Genomic DNA, 24,739 nt, shown 5'->3' on the forward strand with positions numbered 1-24,739 from the left:
GACTAGGCAAAGTCCTAGACAGGGAGTTCAAAGCCTTCCTACCTTTCCTCTGGGGTATCAGATGATATGAACAAGAGCCTAGGACAGACAGGTTCCATAGGGCTCTGGTCCAGCCTGGAATGCCTGGAGTGTTACAACTCTTAAAAGAGGAACAAAGTAGTTTGGGCAGACTGTGTGAAGTAAGTACCTGGACTCCTAGGTCCCATGATGTCAGCAGCAGTCCAGGATCTTTTGTGAGCAATGAGAGCTTGGCCAGACATTTGAGTCTAAAATCCAACATGAGTGATTCAGGAGAGAAACCCCCTCCTCCAAGTAGTACAGTTCAGTAAATAAGCCATTCTCAGACAATCTTTGGTGAAATAATTTGTGGCTTTATTTCAGATGGACAGAGGGACTATATGAACCTTAGAGAGTAGGATGGGATTTGGGGGTAAATGCTTTCTATTGTCTGTAGTTAAGATGTTGATGATACTCTATTTGCATGGGGAAAGACTTCAGATGTTATATTCCATCACTAATTGCATGTGGTCCTCTCAGTTGGGTGTCATGGTTAGGTGTTTCAGAGCAGACACAGAGACATGGAGGGACCAGCTCCATTCCTGCCGTTCTCAAATCTCTGAGATTCCTGAGGTTTGAGTATCTCCTCCACCTTCTCGTGCCCATCTGGTGGCACTGTCCACAAGTCCTACATCATAGATGTCATTCTTTTTTTAATAAAACAGAACAAAATATAATAAAATAAAACAAAACTATTGCATTGAATATGAACAACACAAGCATAAGGAAAAGAACCGAAGTGAAGGCAAAAGAATCAGAGACTAACTCATTCCCATACTCAGGAATCAATAAAAACACTAAACTGGAAGCCATAACATAATCACACAGGAAGTTGTGCAGACCTGTGCAGGCCCAGTGTATACTGCTCCAGTCTCCAAGTTCATATGAATTTTGTTCATGTTGATTTAGAAAGTCTTGTTTCCTTTCTTTCTTTTTTAATTGGATATTTTATTTATTTACATTTCAAATGTTAGTCCCTTTCCTGATTCCCGCCCCCCCAATCCCCTCCAATTGCCCCTCTTCCTGCTTCTATCAGGATGTACCCCCACCCACCCACCCACTCCCGAATCCCTGACCTTGAAGTCCCCTACACTGGTGCATTGAGCCTTCACTGGACCAAGAGCCTCTTCTTCCATTGATGCCCAACAAGGCCATCCTCTGCTACACATGTGGCTGGAGCCATGGGTCCTTCCATGTGTACTCCTTGGTTGGCAGTTTAGACCCTAGGAACTCTGGTTAGTTGATATTGTTGTTCTTCCTATGGGGTTGAAAAACCCCTTCAGCTCCTTCAGTCCTTCTTCTCACTCCTCCATTGGGTACTCTGTGATCAATTCAGTAGTTGGCTGTGAGCATCTGCCTCTGTATTTGTCAGGCTCTGGCAGAACCTCTCAGGAGACAGCTATTTTAGGCTCCTGTCAGCATGCACTTCTTAACATCCACAATAGTGTCTGCATTTGGTGATTGTGTATGGGATGGATCCCCAGGTGGGTCAGTCTCTGGATGACTTTTCCTTCAGTCTCTGCCCCACACTTTGTCTCCGTATTTGTTCCCATGAGTATTTTGTTACCTGTTCTAAGAAGGAACAAAGCACCTACACTTTGATCTTCCTTCTTCTTGAGCTTCATGAGGTCTGTGAATTTTATCTTGGGTATTCTGAGCTTTTGGGCTAATAACAACTTATCAGTGAGTGCATACCATGTGTGTTATTTTGTGATTGTGTTGTCTCACTCAGTAGGATATTTTAGGACCCACTATACCACTCCTGAGCATATACCCAAAAGATGTCCCAACATATAACAACAGCACATGCTTCACCATATTCACAGCAGCCTTATTTATTAAATAGTTAGAAGCTGGAAACCTAGATGTCCTTCAACAGATGAATAGATATAGAAAATGTGGTACATTTACACAATGGAGTACTACTTATCTATTAAAAACAATGAATTCATGAAATTCTTAGGCAAATGGATTGAAGTCATGTTTTCTTAACATCTTTCACCTCCTCTGGCTCTTATACTCCTTCCACCTCCTCTTCCTTGGAGTTCCCTGAGCTCAGTTGAATGGGATCTGATATAACCATCCTATTTATGGTTGAGGTCTTAGCTAGGGGGTTACTGCTGTAAACAGACACCATGACCAAGGTAACTTATAAGGACATTTAATTAGTGTCTGGTTTACAAGTTCAGAGGTAAAGTCCATTAGCAAGGCAGGGACATGGCAGGGTCTAGGTAGGCATGATGCAGGAGGAGTTGAGAGTTCTATGTCTTCATCTGAAGACTGCTAGGAGAAGACTGGGTCCCATGTGGTTAGGAGGAACATCTCATTGCCCACCCCTACAGTAGCACACTTCCTTTAATGGCCACACAACTCAAACAAGGTCACATCTTCTAAGAGTACCACTCCCTGGGCCAAGCATATTTAAACCATTACATGTATCAAGTTTTCTCCCTCTCTGGATAATGCTGGATGTGAGTCTTCCCATATGCTATAGGATGAAGCTTCTCTGATGAGGCTGGATGAAGTACCGATCTGTGTGTTTAGCTAATTATTATTAGGAATCATTTTATCACTACATTTTCTTTTACTTTTTTAAGATCAGTATTGCTTGTTTTTAACCTAGGTCGCTCGCTGGGCTATAGAGTCTAGTTCCTGGTCACCCAAACAGTGTCAGGTATAGTTTCCATCTTATAGAGTAGGCCTTTAGTCAAATCAGTCTTAATTGGTTACTTCCTTAAGTTTTGTGGTATGGTTGCACTGGTATATCTTATAAGCAACACACTATTGTAGATCAAAGGGATTATGACTAGCTTCTGTTTTGGTAGTGTGTAGAGTACCTTTCTGTTCCAAGAAAGGTATTTAGGAGAAAATAAGGAATATAAGACATGGAATTATGAAAATTGAATAGACAGAACTTAAATTTGGATAATGGAGCAATAAAATATGACAGTAGATAAAAGTAAGAAGGGGCATCAAGGAATCCCAGCGTGGGCCGCGGGAGGGAAAAGATGGCGGCGATGGCAGTCGGAGGTGCTGGTGGCAGCCGCGTGTCCAGCGGGAGGGACCTGAATTGCGTCCCCGAAATAGCTGATACACTGGGTGCTGTGGCCAAGCAGGGGTTTGATTTCCTCTGCATGCCTGTCTTCCACCCGCGTTTCAAGAGGGAGTTCATTCAGGAACCTGCTAAGAGTCGGCCTGGCCCCCAGACACGATCAGACCTACTGCTGTCAGGAAGGGACTGGAATACGCTAATTGTGGGAAAGCTTCCTCCATGGATTCATCCAGACTCAAAAGTGGAGAAGATCCGAAGGAACTCTGAAGCGGCTATGTTACAGGAGCTGAATTTTGGAGCGTATCTGGGTCTTCCAGCTTTCCTATTGCCCCTTAATCAGGAAGATAACACGAATCTGGCCAGAGTTCTGACCAACCACATCCACACTGGCCACCACTCTTCCATGTTCTGGATGCGGGTGCCCTTGGTGGCCCCAGAGGACCTGAGAGATGATGTAATTGAGAATGCCCCGACTACACACACAGAGGAGTACAGTGGAGAAGAGAAGACATGGATGTGGTGGCATAACTTTCGGACTCTGTGTGACTATAGCAAGAGAATTGCAGTAGCTCTTGAAATTGGAGCTGACCTCCCGTCTAATCACGTCATTGACCGTTGGCTTGGAGAGCCCATCAAAGCAGCCATTCTCCCCACCAGCATTTTCCTAACCAACAAGAAAGGATTTCCTGTTCTTTCTAAGGTGCAGCAGAGGCTGATCTTCCGGCTCCTCAAGTTGGAAGTGCAGTTTATCATCACGGGAACCAACCACCACTCAGAGAAGGAGTTCTGTTCCTACCTCCAATACTTGGAATACTTAAGCCAAAATCGCCCTCCACCCAATGCGTATGAGCTCTTTGCCAAAGGCTATGAAGACTATCTGCAGTCCCCACTCCAGCCTCTGATGGACAATCTGGAATCTCAGACATATGAAGTGTTTGAAAAGGACCCAATCAAATACTCTCAATATCAGCAGGCTATTTATAAATGTTTGCTAGACCGAGTACCAGAAGAAGAAAAGGAGACAAATGTCCAGGTACTTATGGTGCTGGGTGCAGGCCGGGGTCCTCTTGTGAACGCGTCTCTTCGGGCAGCCAAACAGGCTGAGCGGCGGATCAGGCTGTATGCTGTGGAGAAGAACCCCAATGCTGTGGTGACGCTAGAGAACTGGCAGTTTGAAGAATGGGGGAGCCAGGTCACAGTTGTCTCATCAGACATGCGGGAATGGGTGGCTCCGGAGAAAGCGGACATCATTGTCAGTGAGCTTCTGGGCTCCTTTGCCGACAACGAGCTATCACCTGAGTGTCTGGATGGAGCACAGCACTTCCTGAAAGATGATGGCGTGAGCATCCCTGGAGAATACACCTCCTTCCTGGCTCCCATTTCTTCCTCTAAGCTGTACAACGAGGTCCGTGCCTGTCGGGAAAAGGACCGTGATCCTGAGGCACAGTTTGAGATGCCTTATGTGGTTCGGTTGCACAACTTCCACCAGCTCTCTGCTCCTAAGCCCTGCTTTACCTTCAGCCATCCCAACCGAGATCCTATGATTGACAATAACCGCTACTGTACCTTGGAGTTTCCTGTGGAGGTGAACACGGTGCTTCATGGCTTTGCAGGCTACTTTGAGACTGTGCTTTTCCGGGACATCACTCTGAGTATCCGCCCAGAGACTCACTCTCCTGGGATGTTCTCATGGTTCCCCATCTTCTTCCCCATTAAGCAGCCCATCACGGTGCACGAAGGCCAGAACATCTGTGTGCGTTTCTGGCGATGCAGCAATTCCAAGAAAGTGTGGTACGAGTGGGCGGTGACGGCCCCTGTCTGTTCTTCTATTCACAACCCTACTGGCCGCTCCTATACCATTGGCCTCTAGCCCTGCACACAGTGTCAAAGCCTTGGAAGCAGCTCTGAATTCTCTTCCTACAGCACAGAAGGTGTAGAACATGTGCTGGTTCAGTTCATCAGTGAGACCCTCAGCCGCCAGAGAGAGATTCAGTCTGCTTTCCTACCTAATGTCATGGTGGCCAACGGGTAGGTGTTCCAGGACTGCCAGGCATGGTGGTGCATACTTTTTATCCCAGCACTCCAGAGGCAGAGGCAGATGGATCTCTTTACGTTCAAGGCTAGCCCGGTCTACCTAGCAAGTTTCAGGCCACCTAGGGCTACATAGTGAGACCCTGTCTCCAAAAAGAAAAAGAAAAAAAAAAAGGAACTAGAGGACACAAGCCGGCAGCAGTCTTCAGAGCCTCTGGCTAGGGCATGAGAACTCAGCAGCTCTGGATGAAGCAACCTCAGCAGATGCTCAGCTGCCAGAGCTCCCCAGGGGTCAGCAGAGAAAGCAAAGACTGGAAGAGCCCGGGCTGCTTGCATGAACACTTGACCTGCGCTCTTCTTGCTCTGCTCTGTTGTTGTTGGAATGGTTTGTGTCTGAAGGAAACAAATAAAGTGAAGTTACAGAAAAAAAAAAAAAAAAGTAAGAAGGGAGAGAGATGATGCCACTCACATCTTCTGGATTTGTGAGTAGGTAGTATTATGATTTATATGTCTAACTGGAGACAGGATGTTGTAAACAGAGCCAGAGGATTTAGTTTGAGAGGCTTGTGTGGCACCCAAGTGAAAAGATCCAGTGAGAACTGTCTATAGATTGCGAGTTCAAAACCCTACCCTTGCTTCTAAAAATCACCAGCATATTAAGTGGCGTTAAAATCAGAAGGAGTGAGAGATCTCCAAGGTTAGATGAAAATTTATGCTAAAATGAGTGTGCAAAGAACCAGTATGCTTACAATGTCAACCTTACTATGTAAAGTAGTACACATACCTACAATTTCTATTCTATTAATATCATTTTATGGCATTTGCATACACACTCTCCATTCTAATGAACCAGTTAAATCTGAATATTTAAAAGCAGCATATGGTTTATCTGTATAAGAATAACATCTACTTTTTTTTTTTGAAAGAGCAGATGTAGAGCCTTGGTTGCTTAGATTTATCAAAATTCACTTTTTAGATTTATTCTTAGGCAGGCCTAGACCCTTGATGCTTAAAAAATACCAAGCCCTTGTAATCAAGAGAACAGTAACTTGATCAAAAGCCATTCTTTCTATTTGTGAGTATCTGTCATTTTCTGTACTTAAAGATAAATCATCTTCACAATTATGTAAAGAAGGAGCTGATAGGAAGGCAGAGGGGGATTATCATTGTGGCTTTCATTTGTGCTTCAGGGCATCTGTGTTGCTCTGCTTCAGTCAGGTGAACAAAGGTAATTAAAACTTTGCTTATGCATCTATTTCCATCATTATTTTAGAGAATAGGAGTTTGGAATGTAATGTTTTAATGACATTTTAATTCCTTCTTAATTCATCTATTCCACAATATTGTTTACTAGAATTAAGTAGCTGGAGTCAGTATGTGTACATTCATCATTGCAAGCTGTGTAAAAACACACATGTGAAGTGGGGATATGCTCAAAAGGTATTTGTTATGTAAGATAACATATATCCTTGCTCTCATCAGAGCAGTCTAGTCACAAGCCATGATCATTAATTAAGCAATTGCTAGATCTTTTTAATTTCCGTGTTGTTTTACGTAGCAGTCCAAAGTGACTCCAACTCCAAATAAGATCAGGTTTTTCTGTTGAAATTTGCACAGCTTTTTAATCTACTGTGAAATAAAATCTCCTAACCTATGAATTATTTCAGTATCTGACATGTGAGATCCTGGATTTTATCATCTCTAACTGTCCTTCCTTTTGTATATTCCAATAAGACTGTGTTGAACTTTGTGCTGTTTTCTACAACACAGGCCATATCCATATCTCAGGGCATCTTTCCCTTCCCTCAGAATATATGTGGTTACACAGCTCAACACTATTTCATATATTTTCCTCACAATGACCATAGCACAGATTTTTCTAACCATATTTAAACATGCAGTCTTTCTTCTCTCATGTGTCTTCCCACTTGTGTTTTTCCACATTATCATATTCAATTCAGTGTGTCTACTTGTTAATTTAGCCTAGATGGATGCTATCATTCAGAAGAAAATAATGTGTTCAAAATCAAGAATATCATGCATAATTTATAATTGGAGCCTTCCTTGTAGAGAACTGTACTTAGCATAGAGTTGAGATTCAATAAAGAATTAATGAATGAACAGATTATCTCTTATTTATTTGTAAACTAGGATATAGAAATATTTATGTTGCAGTTTTCATGTGTGCTTTGATGGTATTACATACAATTAATTTGACAAAATGAAAGCCTTCTCTGAGATGATCAATTCAAGAAAATGAAAGCCTTCTCTGTTTTTATAACAAGCTAAAGGTGTAAAACATTACCTGTTTCATATAGTTTCCTAAGCCTTTATAGAGAAATAGCCTGTTATATATGTATGCTATATCCAATGTCCAATAAAAGAGAAAGTATGTCTTACTTTTCTGATGTCTGAAAAAATACTGGGAAATTTTTTTTCAATGCCCAGGAACCCCATGCTCTTGTATAACCCAAATTTTAATTCTTATAGAATTCCCAAACCCTCAAGTGCCAATAGAAATCTCTACCTATTCTTGCCACTGTGTGGAGTTACAGGAACACATAGCCAGTACCTTAAATGCTTGAAAACATCATAGAAAAAAATATCATGTATGTTAAGATAATCTCAGTAGCTAATTCAAGTCTTAATCTTTTCCATGTATGATTCCAGATATTTTCTAACATTTAAAGTATAACAGATAGGAATATTTTTCCCCAATATATATCCATAATACCCTCTTCCCTCTAGATATGAGATAACCTAATGCTGCTTGCTTTGTCATTTTGACATAAACCTAGACACATGTGGAATGATAATTAATAAAATGTCAATATACTTCTGAGTTTCTGTGGGACTCCTAATAGTGTGAGCAGGTGTATCCCTGACTCTTTTGCCTGCTGTTAACGTTCTTTTTCTCCTTTTGGATTGCCTCTTCTACCCTGGATATTAGGGCATTTGTCTTATCTTAATGTATCTTGTTTGTCCTGTTTGGCTGTTGTCTCTTCAAGCCTGCCCTTTTCTGAAGAGGAAAACAGGGAGTGGATCTGTGTGAAAGGAGAGGTGGGGAGGGCTGGGAGGAGTTGATTGGGAGGGGAAACTCTGGTCAGCAGTTATCTTATGGGAGAAGAATCTGTTTTCAATTAAAAATAATTTTAAAAATTGTCTTATAAGCAAATAGTTTGTGGGGTTCTGTCTTGAATTGATATGGGAGGGCATAGCCTACTGTAGGTATAGTGCCACCCCTGAGCAGGTGGTCCTGGGTGGTATTAGAGAGCATCTTGAACAAGACATGAGTAGCACACTACTAAGCAACACTCCTCTGCAGTCTCTGCTTCAGTTGTTGTCTTCTGTTTTTGTCATAAGTTCCCTTATGATTGGCTATGATGGGGTCATGTAAAGTGAAATAAACCCTTTCTTTTCCAAGTTGCTTTTGGTCATGGTGTTTTATCACAGTAATAGAAAAATCTAGCTAACACACTGTTCTTTTTGTTCACTAGAGATATTTCTGTCTTTCTTGTATACTGTCAAAATCACTCTAGAACAAACAAAACAAAACAACCACAACAAATAGTATGTTTCATTAAAAACTTTGATGACTACTTTCTCTGGATTACTCAGGAAACCCAGGTAATCCAGGATTGTTTTGCTGAACAGTGTGGACACTGATACTGGTGGAGAGTGTTCTTGTCAACTACATCCACTGCAATCTGACTTACATCAACCTGATTCCTTTTTATTTATTTATTTATTTCTTAAGTATCTATAGACATTTTCTCTACAGTTTTCCAAACTTCCTAACCATAACACAGTGTTTGTTCTTGGTATATTTTCTGTGTCATGTTTCTCCTTTTATTTATTTTAAGATAAATTTTTAGACAGGAACAACTCTGGGTCATAAATTTTGACTGTGGGATGGCAACCCCATCCCTCCACTTGATGCCCTGTCTTTCTACCGTAGGTGGACTCTACTAGTTCCCTCTTGCCACTGTTGTGTATTTCCTCTAAGATCCCTCCCTTTGTGTTCTCTTCACATGGTTTCTCTACACACTCCTCTCCTCTGGTTCTTCTTCTTTCTCTGGTCTCCCTGGGATCCTCTCCTCTGATTCAAAGGAGGCTGAGTTTCCTAAACTATTCTCTTCTGCCCAGCTAATTTGCGGGTAAACTATTGATCAGTCAGAAGGTGATAGAGAAGAATGTTTACAAAACACTGAGATGGGTGATGCTAAATAAAAATAACAAACAATACCAGTACTGCTTATGTAGTAATCAGGATGTGAATACAAGGATAATCTTTACACTGCACAAAGACATTACTCCAACAATCTTTGGTTTTACAGAAAACTAAAAACTAGGTATTTTAAAAACAGCCTTTAAAATGATTAAATTTATAAAACTATGGAACATTTAAAATTTATCAGATATTTTTATTTTAATGCATTTATTAATACATGATCTATATAGCAAGACTAACTGTAGCTTTGTCAGTTAGGCAACAGTAGACAGTCAGCTTCTTCTCTCAAGGCTACAGCCACTGTACTGTGTTAGCTCATTAGTTAACTAAAGATATTATTACTCTTGTTAAGAAAAGGCAGACATGTTTACTTTGTCCATAGGCTTCATCATAAAGGATAAACAGGTTTCAGTTATATCTTTACACTGAAAGAACATGTTTCACAATTACTGATCTCAACTATAACTTCCTATGTTTCTGGTAAATGATTAGATTTTTAAAAAATGGTCCAAAATCCACACAAAGCCTAAAGGTGTAAAAACTTAAGTAAGTTCTAAGGGTCTCAAAGTGATTTAAGATATATAGACATATATAAGATTTAAGATATATAAATACAAACTTAAAAATATATTGTTACAACGAGATTTTAAAGGTTCAATGTTTTTATATTCATAAATGGAATTCTGATAAACTGGTAGGATACTGACTACTTACTATTCAGTAAAAAACTAAAGGTTTTAAATTTCCTTTGGTTAAATATGATTTATCTATTTTACAGATGTCTGTTAAATGTCTTTTTAATATACAATATGAATTTCAATACATAAGAATATATCTTAACCTTTTATCTTCTTTGATAAAAAAAATTATGTTAGTTTTGCAGAATTAAAGAAATCATAAGGCTTGGATCTACCTGTCAAGAGGTCAAATGAATTCCAGATAAGGATAGCTTGAGTTTCTGCATGTCTCTATTCCTACTAAAAGGATTACCTCCCCAGAGCTGAGATTTATCCCCTTCCTCAATCACTGGGAAATTTTGTATGTAGTCTATATTTGAGCACATCTCTACTTGGCTGACAGACACCATCAGGGAATGCCTATACACTGCAAACTGCTTGACTTTGGACTTGCTGAAAGCTGATGAAAAACAGTCCAGCTGATGTAATCACTCCCTGTCCTTTCATCTAGATCAGAAAATTGGATACTGCTGGTCAGTGGTGGGGCAAACATTTAATCCCAGCACTTGGGAGGCATAGGCAGGTGGATTTCTGAGTTCGAGGCCAGCCTGGTCTATAGAGTGAGTTCCAGGACAGCCAGTGCTATACAGAGAAACCCTGTCTCGAAAGACCAAAACAAACAAACAAAAAACAAAACAAACATACAAACAAAAAAAAAAACAAAAACAAAAAAAAGAAAAGAAGAAAAGAAAATAAGAAAATCGGATATTATTGAAAAATGCCCCATTGCTCAGCCTTTGAACAGCCTTTCAGCTTTCCTGCGTCCTGAAACTTTCATCCCCAGTTTCTGCTGAAAGTAGTTACAGAAGGTAACTGTAAGTGTCCCTTAACAGGCTGAAAATGGGAAGCAGAGGCAGATAAATTTCTGAGTTCAAGGCCAGCCTGGTCTACAGAGTGAATTGGGACCACCAGGGATATGCAGAGAAACTCTTTCCGGGGGTGGGGAGGGGGAGGAGTTTCCCTTTGGGAAAAACTTGTAGTTGTTATGTCAATCATTCTAGGGCATTGTGAGACATTTTAGCAAAAGTGAAAAAAAATAAAAATAAAAAAAAATTTGTTGCATGGAGAGAAATAAAGGAGGCAGGCTGATAACTGGTTCCAGAATTTCATTGTTTAGTCCTCTTGGCTAACCACCTTGCCCACCACATTATCAGGAGCACTGGCCCTTTTTCCTCCTGCTCCTCATAGCACCTTGAATTCTGAATGCTCTAGTTAAATTTATTTAGTCTAGAGTTCATTCAGTTATCCTCATGACTTAAGGACATGGGGAAACAAATAATCAAGGATTTTAATAATATGCAAATACAAATGGGAATTTAAGAAGAAACCAAACCTAAGCTGTTTTGAGTAAAACTTCCATTTTGAATGAACAAAGTTTAACTTTCCAAGAGCTCCCTGGGTAGCTGACGTCCTACACCACAGAGAGACACATGGTTGTGGATAATTGATAACTTGGTTGGCAAATTAAGACATGAATGATAAACAAGTCATCCCACTACAGTTGAAAAACAACAACAACAAACCAGCCAATGAGGACAAGATAAATATATCACAAAGAAATGGTCCAAGGAAAGTCCCCATACCCTGAATCCTGATTGGTGGGAAAATGTAAATGTAACTTTGCACAGATGTTTGTAGTTTTCAAAATTAAAATCTCTGAACATTCTGGCTTGCTCAGAGTTCAGCTCCTAAGTCTGTTCTGCATCTCTGATCAATCAGTAGCACCTTGATTATAATAAAGTTTTGGTAAGACAAAACTTGTTCTCTTTCACCCTAGAGCAAGTGTTGTGTGACACTTCCAAATCTCTAATAAGGTAAGGAATACCTTACCTTTATAAGGTAAGGAATACCTGGTGTTTGAAACTAATTAGTTTCTCTGAATTTGTATTGGTCATTCAGTTCACTAGCCAATTCTGAGAAAGAAGGAAAGATATGCCCAAACTCTAAACAATAAACGTTTTGATTCTAGCCAGTATGAGCTTCCTCCATGAGAAGATGAGTGACTTTCTGTGTGTGTGCACTTCTGCTTTCAGTAAAGCCTGACTCAGTGGTGAGATCTTGGATTTTCTGAGTTTTATTTTTTTGTTTGTTTTGTTTTTATTCTTCAATCATCAGAGAAAAAAAATATGTGTTGCTATAACTCTTGTTGACCTTACCATGGTGGTGTCACTCTTCTTTATTGACTATTATAAAGTCTGATAGATGATATATTGGGATAATACTCATAGATGCTATTGCCTACACAGTGTAGGCAAAGAAGCATTCTATTATTCATACTAAATATGTGTATTTGGAAGTAAATCAGTATACATAAAACAATATAGCACATCAAATCAAGCTGTGATTAGTCTCAACTTGTCCTGTAACCTACTACATTTGCTTTATGTTTTTTGTGTTTCTGAAAATGGGATGAGCAATGATAATATGTATAAGAGGGGCTCCTCAGAGCTACTACAAAACATACCCAGACACCAAGTTCTCAGGATGGAGATTTATTACTCAGGAAGGACAAGTAAGTAGGTGGGGGTGGCTTAGGGACTGAGCGAATCAAGAGGTCAAGCAGCAAGTGCTTTTGTAGGAGTGGGATTTTAATGAGAAAAAGGGGAAGTTTGTGAAGCTTGTGCTAGCATGAGTCGGTTATTCCTAATAAGATAGAATGCTAGCCAGTGAAGCCAAATGATGGATTTTGATCTTAGGATCTTAATGTTTTGATAGTTGGACTTTGGTTATTTGTCTCAGAAAGTGGCCAGATAAAGGAAGCGACCTTGAGGAATAGCCTGAAAATCTAATCTAAAGGTTTACAAAGGGAGAATGATGGGGAAAGGGTAAATTCCGTCTGCAATGCTTGGGTCTGCTAGAGAGCCTTTCAATCTCTATCTTAGCTTTTATTGCTCAAACTTCTAAAATAACAACCAAACAACAACAAACAACCCACCTCATATAAGAATGTCTAAAGGAGATGTGACCAGAGGTAGAATTTTTGGCTATTGTGAAATAGACATATTTCAATATCAACAATCTACCAAGTAAAGAAACAAACAATAACAATATACACACAAAAACATACATAGTAACATGCAAAAAACCTAAAATAGCATATTTGTTTCTTTAATAATATATTTGATTCATAATTTTTCTCTCAAAATTTTAGTTGGAAATGGTGTTTGATGCAAGTGCATTTTTAGTTATGTTTTGAACACAAAGAATCAGTATGAAGTAAACTATTTTGAAGGTATTAGAAAGGAACTTAGCAAAAAGCATGTTGGTGTGATTCTGGTTCTCCCCAGTTTCTGTGTGATAACGTGATTTGATATATGAAGCCGTTTAGGTACCAAAACTAATTTGGATGGAGGTTGCCATAAGCTCTTTAATGAAGACCTTGAAAATATCTAGTAACAAATTTATGATCGGATAAGAAAACAAGACCTCATAATGATATAGATAAATTTATATCGAAATATTTTATTATCATTTAATATTCAGAAAAGCAATACACATTCTCAAAATGTGATTTGGATGGTGACTTCTGTCAAGAATGCAGGGCCATCTGATTTTCTTTTGTACAGCAAGTTAATGTATGTTCAAACACAGGCATGCCATGAGGAGTATAGAGAACACATCCAGAGCATATTTCAGTGTAGTTAGACAGCTTTTATTATTGGACTTATTTTTATCCCATCATGGAGATGCAAAATGTTCACACTGAATATTAAAATAAGCAGAACACAAAGAAAAACCACACAGCAACTTTGTTTTAGAAGAACCAGTATTTATTAAGAAATTATGTGTTGAGTGTGCCTATAGCCTGTGGGGATGGCCTCTCCCATTCCCACTGCACAAGACAAGAGCCAAGAGTTTTTGGAATATACAATGCCTGGGAATGGAGGATTCTGAGGAGTAGGAGCGAAGATGGAGAGGGTGTGCACTAACTGAAACTTTTGGATCCAAGGACAAGACAATCTTTTCCTTATCAATCTACTTCTCATCCGTGAGTACTGGAAGCTGTCCACAAGAGCACAGTCAGACTCAGGAAATAGGTGATGCTTAGATCATTCATTTCAGCTCATTAGAGTCAAGCATGCTCACAGGTCAAACCAAAGTCCTTCATTTCTTACATCACTTCTGAAATAACTGCATTCTTTATTAATAAAAATGGTACTTATAGAGGGCAGAAATATAGCTTTTCATATAATTTCCTCATGGTCTAAGATACCTTAAACTATAAGTTGAAATTAAATTATAAAAACTAGCATACAATGTATATTTTTCCTATGACATTGTTGGAAACAAGCTTTAAGTGTAGGATTGCAACACTACATGACGATGTGATCAACAATGACACATGCTAATCATAAAAATAGCTTTTACAAATATACATTTGTATACAGTGTCTCTCTCACCACTCATTAACATCCTTCACAATTTAAGACTTAAAAAAAATAAGCAAGAAGGAAAACACATTTACAATGTAAACTATAAAACAACAATTGTACAGCTTGGAACACAGAAGAAATGGTATTTCTAAAAGTGAACAACACTGATCATATGATTGGAGCTTTTACATAAACTGAATTGGAGATGTTGCTGTCCATTGTGAAACCATCTTTCTCATTTTTTCCACGTGGCACAGTTTCTCCTTTCTTCTTTTGGACTATTGTACACTACTTCATATCACTTTATCTGTAGAAACTGAGAAAAAATTATTTTAAAAAATGCAGGAATTTGTTTCATTTTTTTGCATGTGTTGATAAAAGTTATATCTGACAAGTAACTCCTTCCAGGCCTACCCCCTTTGACTGATCCAGCCTCATGTCTCTCTCTCTTTCTTGTATAATCTATCAATCTAATTTGTTCTATTCATATACTGATGGATATGTGACTATTCACTGGAACATCTAAGACACAAATCATAAGAATATCATTGTCAAGAAATACTGATTAGAGATCTACAATTCTTCACTGGACCCACATATGGAAATGTGCATTTCATCAAAACCTTGTACATGGGTGATACTGATTTATACTTTGCAATATATTCTCTTAAAGACTAGTATATTTGGGATGCTATTAATAAATATGCAATGTGAAGAACTTTGCACAAAATAAAATAAATTGTGTAGAACCTCAGATATGGCACAATTAGAAGTGTTATAAAATTTATGGATATGTTGTATTAATAACTGGCTCAGCCTCAGGATAGATATGGGTTCTATATTTCTAATTTTATACTTGAAAATAAATGTTGCTGTGAAGTTATGTGGAGGTGTTTACTGAAGCAGTTGTGTATAAACTGAAACTGTAGTATTTTTTTAAAAAATTAATCAGGTAAATATTCCTCCCTTTAATTTTAAAATGTAGAATTAATAACATATGAAATGACTTCTTTTTTCTCTAATTGCTTCTTTTATTTATTTATTTATTCATTCATTTATTTATATTAATCATTTATCCATTTACACTTCTAATGATACCTCCCTTCTGGGTTACAGCTCCAGAAGACCCTCCCATCCCATGTGCCATCCCCCCCCTCCCTTTTGCCTCTATGAGGATGCTTCTCCACTCATTCACCCATTCCCACCTCACCCCTCTTAGCATCCCCCGTATGCTGCGACTCCCAGAGAATAAACCACCAACCAAAGAGTATATGCATTGAGGGAGACATGACTCCAGCTACATATGTAGCAGAGGATAGCCTTATCTGACATCAATGGGAAGGGAGGCCCTTGTTCCTGTGGAGACTTGGTGCCCCAGCACAGGAGGATGCTGGAGTGGTGAGGTAAGAGTGGATAAGTGGGTGGGAGAGCACCCTCATGGAGGCAAAGGGGAGCAGGGAGGGGAGATGGGATGGGAGATGGGATGGGAGATGGGATGGGAGGGTCTTGTGGAGTTGTAACTGGGAAGGGAGATATCATTTAAAATGTAAATGAATAAAATAATTAAGAAAAAGTAAAATGAAAGCAAATAGAGACTTGAAGAATATGCAAACTAATCATACTTTTATGTCATTTTAAAACAATTTTGCTTAATGAGCCAATGAAAATGTGTATTTTTAACTGTTGAACTATTCCAAAAGGATACTTCATATATTGAAAAGCTGGTTTTAGAAAAATTCATAAATTGTGCCAAGTTTTACAGTTTAGTCAAAAGGAACAAACCAAATAAAACAACGAAAAAAAAACAGACTTACTGTTCTCCTATAAACTTTAAAAGTCTTGGACTCAGATGAAAACAATAATATTTCTATAAACAACCAAAACCATGAAATTAGAAGAAGACTAATTGTTGCAATTGGAGATGCTGACTCTCCTAGCTGGGTTCAGAGGCCGATCTCTTTCTTGCACACAGTCACTGTTAAAGTGACTTCAGTGGACCTGAGCAGTAGTTTCTCTGTCTCATTCTGCTTATCCTTCAGGCCAATGACTGTCCACAGAGAAGTCATGCCAGCCACATGAGATGCCATCCTCCTTAGTCAATGCATACTTTTAATTACATAAACTTCAACTATGTATAAAATATTTATTACACTATAAATCAAACTCAATGCTTTTACATTAAGGAAAAAAATCTGTTTTTTCCCTTAATACTTAAGGTAGTGTAAGTGTCTTGTGAATATATTATATAGAATATACACTGGAAAACTGATTCACATGATTTCAGATTTTTGTTTTGTTTTTTAGTGGAATCTTACTATGGATATTATATTGGAACTTAAGAAAGCTAGGTTATACGGAAATGTTTACTATATTAGGTGTAAAGAACTTTTCAATTTAAAAAGATTATTTGTTAAAATAGAAAAGTAAAATGCCTGTAAATAAAATATGAAATATATTAAATTACAAATCACATTTACAAGTTTTGAATGCCAAAACATTAATCATGACTCTTACAAGTGACTTTTGGACAAGTAACAAGTGGAGTTTGATTAATTTACACATATTACCATCAAAAATGCATTACAATTTTTACTTTATAACTTCAGTAAATCTTACTTAACTTAAACTTAACAGGTGTTAATAAAATTGCATCTGCATAAAAATAGTAACCCCGGAAGATGACACAAATGTGTTTTGATACTGTCTTTTTCCCTTGCTTATTTCTCCTATTTCAGCATCTAATATGTACATGTTAAACATGCATTTAAAAAGTATACCATTATTCAATTGTGTTCATCTACTTCTAGAAAGTGCTCCTTGTGTATAGGAAGAATCAATTTGATTATGAAGCACAGTATTTTGAACTCATGTTTCAAATTCATACACTATTGTAAGTGTGGCATAAGGAACATTGTGTACATAATCTGTAATTAATACCAAAATAATCAATTACTTCTGCTTACAAGAGTACCTTAAGCAATAAAATTAACCTATAGATGAATGCTGCTGTGTGAAAATCAGCCATGGTAGTGTTAGAGTCTGATTGGTAACACCTGAATGCAGGAAAGAGCTAAGGCAGCTAAAATGATCGTAATCACAGTCTTTTCCCAGAGCATGCATTAGTCATTTCCTTATTACGAATGGAAAATGCTGAAGTTGCTGCTGAAGCTGTGCTTGGCTTGCAACGTCTGTAGGCATTGTATTTCTCAGGTTAGTTCTGACATGACATTGATTTAGAATATCCACACACAGTCCTGCACTTTTGAGAAATAATGACAAATCTAACAATTATCTACATTATTAAAAAGAAAAACACCAAGCTGTAGAGTTTGTTCATTTCCGATTATCTTTCATAAACTTTTCTTTATTTCCTCTTTTGTTCTTTAATTATAAACAATTTTATACAATGCTGATTTTAGGAGGGAGAAAAGAGGGCTTGGAAGTAATTGTTTAAAATCTTTTTTTTTTTTTTTAATCTATAAAGTTATAAACACTTTCTCCGGCATAAAAGAAAAGCTTCAGTGACTCTAAATAGTGTTGTTCTGTTATTACCCATATGGAAACATGACTTGAATATAAATTTTCTTATCATTAAGCAATGGAAAATATATTCATGAGGATTTCTGATGTGAAAAAAGGTCTGCCTGTTGACTTCTAAAGTAGTGGGGGAAATGGGAACAAGCTGCTACATTCTAGATGCTTAGAGACAGTCATTTACAAAATTGGTTTGTTTAGTATAAAGTAAAACTAATTGTGCTTTCTTGAATAGTGAGTAATTTATCTGCTTTCTGCATGGAAGCTTGGATGGTTTTAAAACAAATTCTCTTGATGATGAATGTTTTATCAACTCCTATTTCCTCTTATTTCTGAAAACCCACATAGGGAGTCACTCAAACAGGACTGGGTTCTTGTACTTGATAAAGATAAAGAAGATAGCATAAATCACAGGGCAAGCTTGTTTATGTTAAAACCCCATTATTCATATAAGTGAAATGAAAAAGATTCTATAAATTGTGAAATAAATACACCTTGTTTACTATGCTTTTACCAAAAAGTAAATAATACTTTAAAAGAGGTTTTATGAAGAAAATGTTTAGCAGAAATGATTGTTCTTCTAAATTGGGGTGTTTAATTGATAAGAAATCAGAAACCCCTGATATTTTATATTGTCTTTGCAGTATCCTCAAAAGTGAAATGGTGAAGAACTTTATATACTAGTGGTCACATGCATAACCATAATAAATACCTTATCAACACTTTGTACATTTCTCTGGTAATTACTTAGACATCCACGTTTATGGATAATAAGATTATATTGAGCCTTTATATAACCCTCATTACACATGAGAGAAAAATATTTTATGTTTCTAATAACAGATTTTCACAATTTCTTTTTATTATTATTCAAACATATCAATAAACACTTGGAACCAAATACTATTTTTACTTTTAGACCCAAATATCAGCTCATGTAATTGAATGGAAACAAAGCTGGCAAATAATACTCATGAACTGTCAGAAATGAAGGCACATGGGGTATCATATAATTCTTGAAACTGAATAGGATAGCTTCCTTAATTGATGACCACTGAGGTTGTTGGATGGTACAGCAGACAATATCATCACAACCTAAAGAGTGGTAGCAAATTAAAAACATGAAAGTGACCTAGGCATATGCCCAACATATGCTCCACCATCCCCGAAAGACACTTGCTCAGCTATGTTCATAGCAACTTTATTCATAATAGCAAAAACCTGAAATAAACTAAATGTCCCTCAACTGAAGAATAAAGAAAATATGGTACATCTACACAATGGAATACTTTTCAACTATTAAATACAACGACATCATGAATTTTGCAGTCAAATAGTAGATCTTGAGATATGAGTGAGGAAACCCAATCCCAGAAGGACATGAATGGTATGTATTCACTTACATATTAAGTGAATATTACATAAGTGTGTAAGTATAACACACTAAGTGGATATTCGTCATGAAATGCAGGATACCCATGCTTCACTTCACTGACCCAAAGAAGCTAAACAAGAAGAAAGACGCAAGAAAGGATACTTGAATCCCACTTAGAAGAGGGAATAAAATAGTCATAAGAAGCAGATGGAGGAAGCACACTGGGTGAGAGAGAGGAGGGACAGGAAGGATGACCAGATAGCCATGAGAATGAACGGAAATCTGCAACTGACAGGGATGCGGAGTTAGGGGGCATCTCCAGAAAGAGAGATCTAGGATAAGGGAGGTGTCCAGGAATCAATGTGTTTCCTTACCTGTGACTCACAGCATTGGGGATACATAACCTGAAGAGGCCACCTCATGTAGCCAGATAGGAATCCCAGTGGAGTAATGGGGATATCAACAAAACTTTTGACCCAAAATTTATCCTATCTACAAGAAATGCAGGGCCAGGGGATGGAGCAGAGATTGAGGGAACTGCCATACAATAACCAGACCAACCAGAGACCCATCCCATGGACAAGCACCAATCCCTGACACTATTAATGGTACTTTGTTATCAGGAGTCTACATGAAGACAGGAGTCTACCATGACTGTCCTCTAAGAGACCATGTCAGATACATACAACCACAGCCAAAGAGTGGATGAAGCTTGGTGACTTTTATACAAGAAAAGGAGGAAGGATTGAAGCCCCTAAGGGGATAGGAACTCCACAGGAAGATCAACAGAGTCAACTAATCTGGACACCTGGGACTCACCGTGACTGAACCACTAACCAAAGAACATACATGGGCTATACCTAAGCTTCCCCTACATATGCAGCAGATGTGCAGCTTGGTCTTCATGTAGGTCCTGAACAAGTAAAGTCAGAGCTATCTCAAAGCTGTTGCTTTTATGTGAGATATGTTCTAGCTGAGCTGCTTTGTCTGGCCTCTGTGGAAGAGGATACACCCAGCCTCACAAAGAGTTGGTGTAGCAGGGTCAGGGGATATAACCCAGGCTAGGGCACTCACTCAGAAGAGTAGGGGAGGGGAGATAAAGGGAAGAATTGTGGGAGGGGTAACTAGGATGGTGGCAGTGAGCAGGATCTAAAGTGAATAAGTAAAATCATAATAATTAAAAATCACAACTGAAAAGTCACTATCATAATGCTTGTATAAACTCATACATATGAAAAATATGTTGGCTTTTTATGTAATTTGGTTGTTTATGATTTACAAAATCCATTAACCTATTGGGTGAATTGGTGTGTTCTGATTTACTTGTGTGCTCTACTTTATGGCATAGGCATATGGCATATGACATAGGCAAATCAGTAAATTGAAGAAAAAAGTGGCAGAAAATGGGAGCAAAGGGAGGGAGAGAGAGCTTAAAATTAAACTGTTTTTCATTACTGACTCAAGAACCCATTTTACTCATGGAGCTACAAAATAAAATGATTTTGAGGACTTTGTAAACTGTGCTTAATTCAGCTCTTTCCTTTCAGATGTCTTAAACCTTTTACGAATAGAACCATTTTTGTTCCATGAATATTCTATCACTATTATGTACAAGAGAGAGAGAGTGGATTATACAGTAGAGGAAATGGAGCCACCCATCATGGAAGATGTATGTGTGTGTGTGTGTGTGTGCATGCATGTGCGTGTGCGTGTGTGTATAATGTCTGCACAGACTTCTCTGTCATATCTTACATACTAAGATACTTCAAATTAATCTGAATGCTACTACATACATCAGCAGTCCAAGCGTATTTAACCATAGCCAACTCTGTTTTAAATCCATGTTCTCCAAGAAAACTATCTAATCCTAATGTCTCAATTTTACCAACTAGAAGAGAATGCTTCGGGCAGAGACCTGACAGGTTTAGTTATCAGTCTGCCAGAAAATCAGGAACAGACCTTTGGAATTTTATGCCACTCAGTGCTAGTTTCCACTACTGTGATCCTGCCTCTGAGTAAAGTACACTTAATGTAAGGACAATTTATTACCACTGATGTTTCAGTTTCTGGGAAGTTCATACATGGTTGATGGCTTTTGTAAACTTACCATTGCTTTTAAGTTTGCAGCAAGCTTGCAATATTGCAGGATAATGGCATGGTGGAGGACAGTCACTCAACACATGGTAGTTGAGAAGCAGAGATAAAGACAGGGGTAGGGACAAATTATACCATTTAAAGTATGCCTCAGTGACTGACTACTCTAAGAAGGCCCCACCTTCTCATTCAACTACAAAGCTATGAATGCATTTGCCATTTGATGAGGTATACAATCCAATTACCTTTTACAGTCATCAATAGCTGGGAATTAAGCCTCCAATACACTGGGCTTTTAGAGAAAGACATCTTATCAGAATTCTAACACAAATGATTATCAAATGGCTAATTGTCAGTTTCCTGAGATATTGATAACATAAATTCTTGGAGTTTGTAAGAGTAGTCTCGGAATCTGGACTGTGGAAAAAGTTAATAAAACTATACATCTGCCTGTTTGCTACCTGATCTTGTCTGGATTTATGAATACTTTATGCATTTCCAAGTTTAATAAGAAAACCGTTATAAACATGCAAATAAATGACTTTTATTGAAATTGAACAGAGTGAGAATTATATAACTTTCCTTTTTATACAGATGAGTGAAATATTAATGTCCAAATAGTTTAAAGGACAAACCTAAGAAGTTGTTGTATGCCCGGGAGAGAGTGAACAGCATGACTGCTCTCAGGAACCTTTAGTATCACTTTTGGTCATCAAGTCTATTGAGCATCAGAATTGTTAAGTGATCTTGTTAATCTTAGATTGATAGGTTCTGTTTGACCTGTTCCAGGGCAAAGCCCAGGACTAACTTTCCTAAATTTTTCTTAACTTTATCTGCATACCTCAGCCCTTGAGATATCCTTCATTTTATTTTTGAGAGACAGTGCTTTGAAGGCCTTTGAACTCCTACATACCTGCTGAGTATGCTGTCACCCATTCTGACTGTTCTTTTCCCCAAGGTCATGTCTTGAAATTAGTCATTTAACTGACAGTCTTAAAAAATTCGATACCACATCTCAGGAGGGCATCATCTATTTCTGAAATATACATCATCTCTCCTGTGACTGCTTACAACATGCTAAATGGCTAGATACCCTAACCTGACATTTTGTCTGGGTGATGTACCATACAGCATGCATGACCCACCTAGCCTTCCATTTTGAATGTGGGTCTTTACTTGGGACTTGAACAAGAGCAACCATCATATCAAAAGTAATAAAGTTCTTTACCTCAAGAGTCTCTTGATAACTAATAATATCCATATGCCTTTGCTGGCTATGTAGCTTTGGAGGGTACCCTGCTTACTTGAAGAAAGGCCAAAATCTGATGGTTTAACAATAAATACTGAAAAAAAAATCTCAGTTCCCATGAGACACTTAAGTGCACTGTTTCTGGCTAAGGCATGGTCCACAATACTTGTACTGGCTATTTTTGTGTCAACTTGACACAGCTGGAGTTATCACAGATAAAGGAGCTTCAGTTGAGGAAATGCCTCCATGATATCCAACTGTAAAGCATTTTCTCAATTAGTGATCAAGGGGGAAAGGCCCCTTGTGGGTGGGACCATCTCTGGGCTGGTAATCTTGTTTCTATAAGAGACCAGACTGAGCAAGCCAGGGGAAACAAGCCAGTAAAGAACATCCCGCCATGGCCTCTGCATCAGCTCCTGCTCCCTGACCTGCTTGAGTTCCAGTCCTGACTTCCTTTGGTGATAAACAGCAGTATGGAAGTGTAAGCCAAATGAACCCTTTCCTCTCCAACTTGCTTCTTGGTCATGATGTTTGTGCAGGAATAGAAACCCTAAGACAATACTTGATCACATCTGGTCCCCTGTCTTCAGGATATGTTGACTCTTTTTTTTTTTAATTTTTTTATTATTCTCTTCATTTACATTTAAAATGCTATTCTTTTTCCTAATTTCTTCTCTGAAAGTCCCCTATACCCTCCCTGCTCCCTGCTCCCCAACCAACCCACTCCTGCTTCCTGGCCCTGGCATTCCCCTGTACTGGGACATATAATCTTTGCAAGACCAAAGGCCTTTCCTAGTAGGCCATCCTCTGCTACATATGCAACTAGAGACACAAGCTCTGGAGAGTACTGGCTAGTTCTTATTGTTGTTGCACCTACAGGGTTGCAGACCCCTTTAGCTCCTTGGGTACTTTCTCTAGCTCCTTTATTGGGGGCCCAGTGTTCCATCCAATAGCTGACTGTGAGCATCCACTTCTGTGTTTGCCAGGCACTGGCATAGCCTCACAAGAGATAGCTATATCAGTGTCCTGCCAGAAAAACCTTGCTGGCATCTTGCTGTACTGAATTCATTATATCTCCATTCCATTTTCTCAATTTCATAACCCCCTTAACTACTTATTCTTAACTATTACGTTTTATAGCCTGAGCTAACTGTCCTGTTAAATTATTTTCATCTTTATTCAATTTGTCATCAAAGAAGTGTAACCAAGAGACTTTATATTACTGTGGATCATAAATACCCATATCATCCAGTTTTAATAGTCTAGAAATCAATGTTTTTCTGTATAATTATAGAATATCAAAGACTGTATAAAGTATCACAACATGCTTAATCTATTTACTAAAATTGAAAGAGAATATAAAATTATTAACATAATTATGAAAATAGATAAAAGATAGATATTACTAAATTCAGCTTATTTAAGTCCTGTGGGTATAAATAATAAATACTACTGTTTTCCATATTTATGCTTTAGTTTATGTCCTTGGCTTATAGATGTAATATAAAATGATTCATACTGATTTAAATATAATGTGCTAACATGATTATAACTACGAATGTCATATCTTTGCTAGGGTTGGAGTTACCATATGTGATTTTAAAAAATCTCCATTTAGAGTTAATGATATCATTTGCTTTGTGTAATCATTGTTTTTGCTAATGCTAGCATTGACACATTGATAGATTTTACATTTAGACACTCAGAACCTATTTGTTTGTTTTTAGTACATTTCCTTTCATCAAAATCATAAATTATTTTCACATGAAAGACAAGTAGTGCTTTTTTGGATTCATTAAAGAATTATTTTTCTACTGAGGGAAAATGTTATGATATCTTCCCTACTGCAACTTCAGAAATATGTAGAATCATGATGTCTGAGGAGCTGAGCAGGCAACAGATTGCCTAGAGCAGTGCCCAGGTCTCAGAGCTTTTCACAATGTCAAGGTGATGACTGTATGACTGTGGTTCCACCTACCATGACAAGGAATACCTCACAAAGCAGT

General features: G+C 38.0%; 2 protein-coding genes across 7 annotated transcripts in view; one reads left to right on the forward strand and one right to left on the reverse strand.

Moving 5' to 3' along the window:
* The first annotated feature begins 3,064 nt into the window (after positions 1 to 3,064).
* On the forward strand, positions 3,065 to 4,988 carry LOC110291194 (protein arginine N-methyltransferase 5). The gene has a single exon (XM_021158188.3). The coding sequence runs from the start codon at positions 3,066 to 3,068 to the stop codon at positions 4,977 to 4,979; it is 1,914 nt and encodes a 637-aa protein (XP_021013847.1). The 5' UTR covers position 3,065; the 3' UTR covers positions 4,980 to 4,988.
* An 8,640-nt stretch (positions 4,989 to 13,628) lies between these two features.
* The window catches only part of Ralyl (RALY RNA binding protein like), a 688,169-nt gene continuing 677,058 nt past the window's right edge, over positions 13,629 to 24,739 (reverse strand). For all 6 annotated transcript variants that reach the window (XM_085836023.1, XM_021157480.3, XM_021157482.3 and 3 more), the window contains one exon: positions 13,629 to 14,797. In XM_085836023.1, coding sequence (XP_085692149.1) covers positions 14,780 to 14,797 — 18 coding nt within the window. In that variant the 3' untranslated portion in view covers positions 13,629 to 14,779. The remainder of the gene's footprint in view (positions 14,798 to 24,739) is intronic.

Source organism: Mus caroli, unplaced genomic scaffold (genome assembly GCF_978045245.1).
Source record: "Mus caroli unplaced genomic scaffold, Mus_caroli_1 scaffold_3, whole genome shotgun sequence".
NCBI classification, from domain to species: domain Eukaryota; kingdom Metazoa; phylum Chordata; class Mammalia; order Rodentia; family Muridae; genus Mus; species Mus caroli.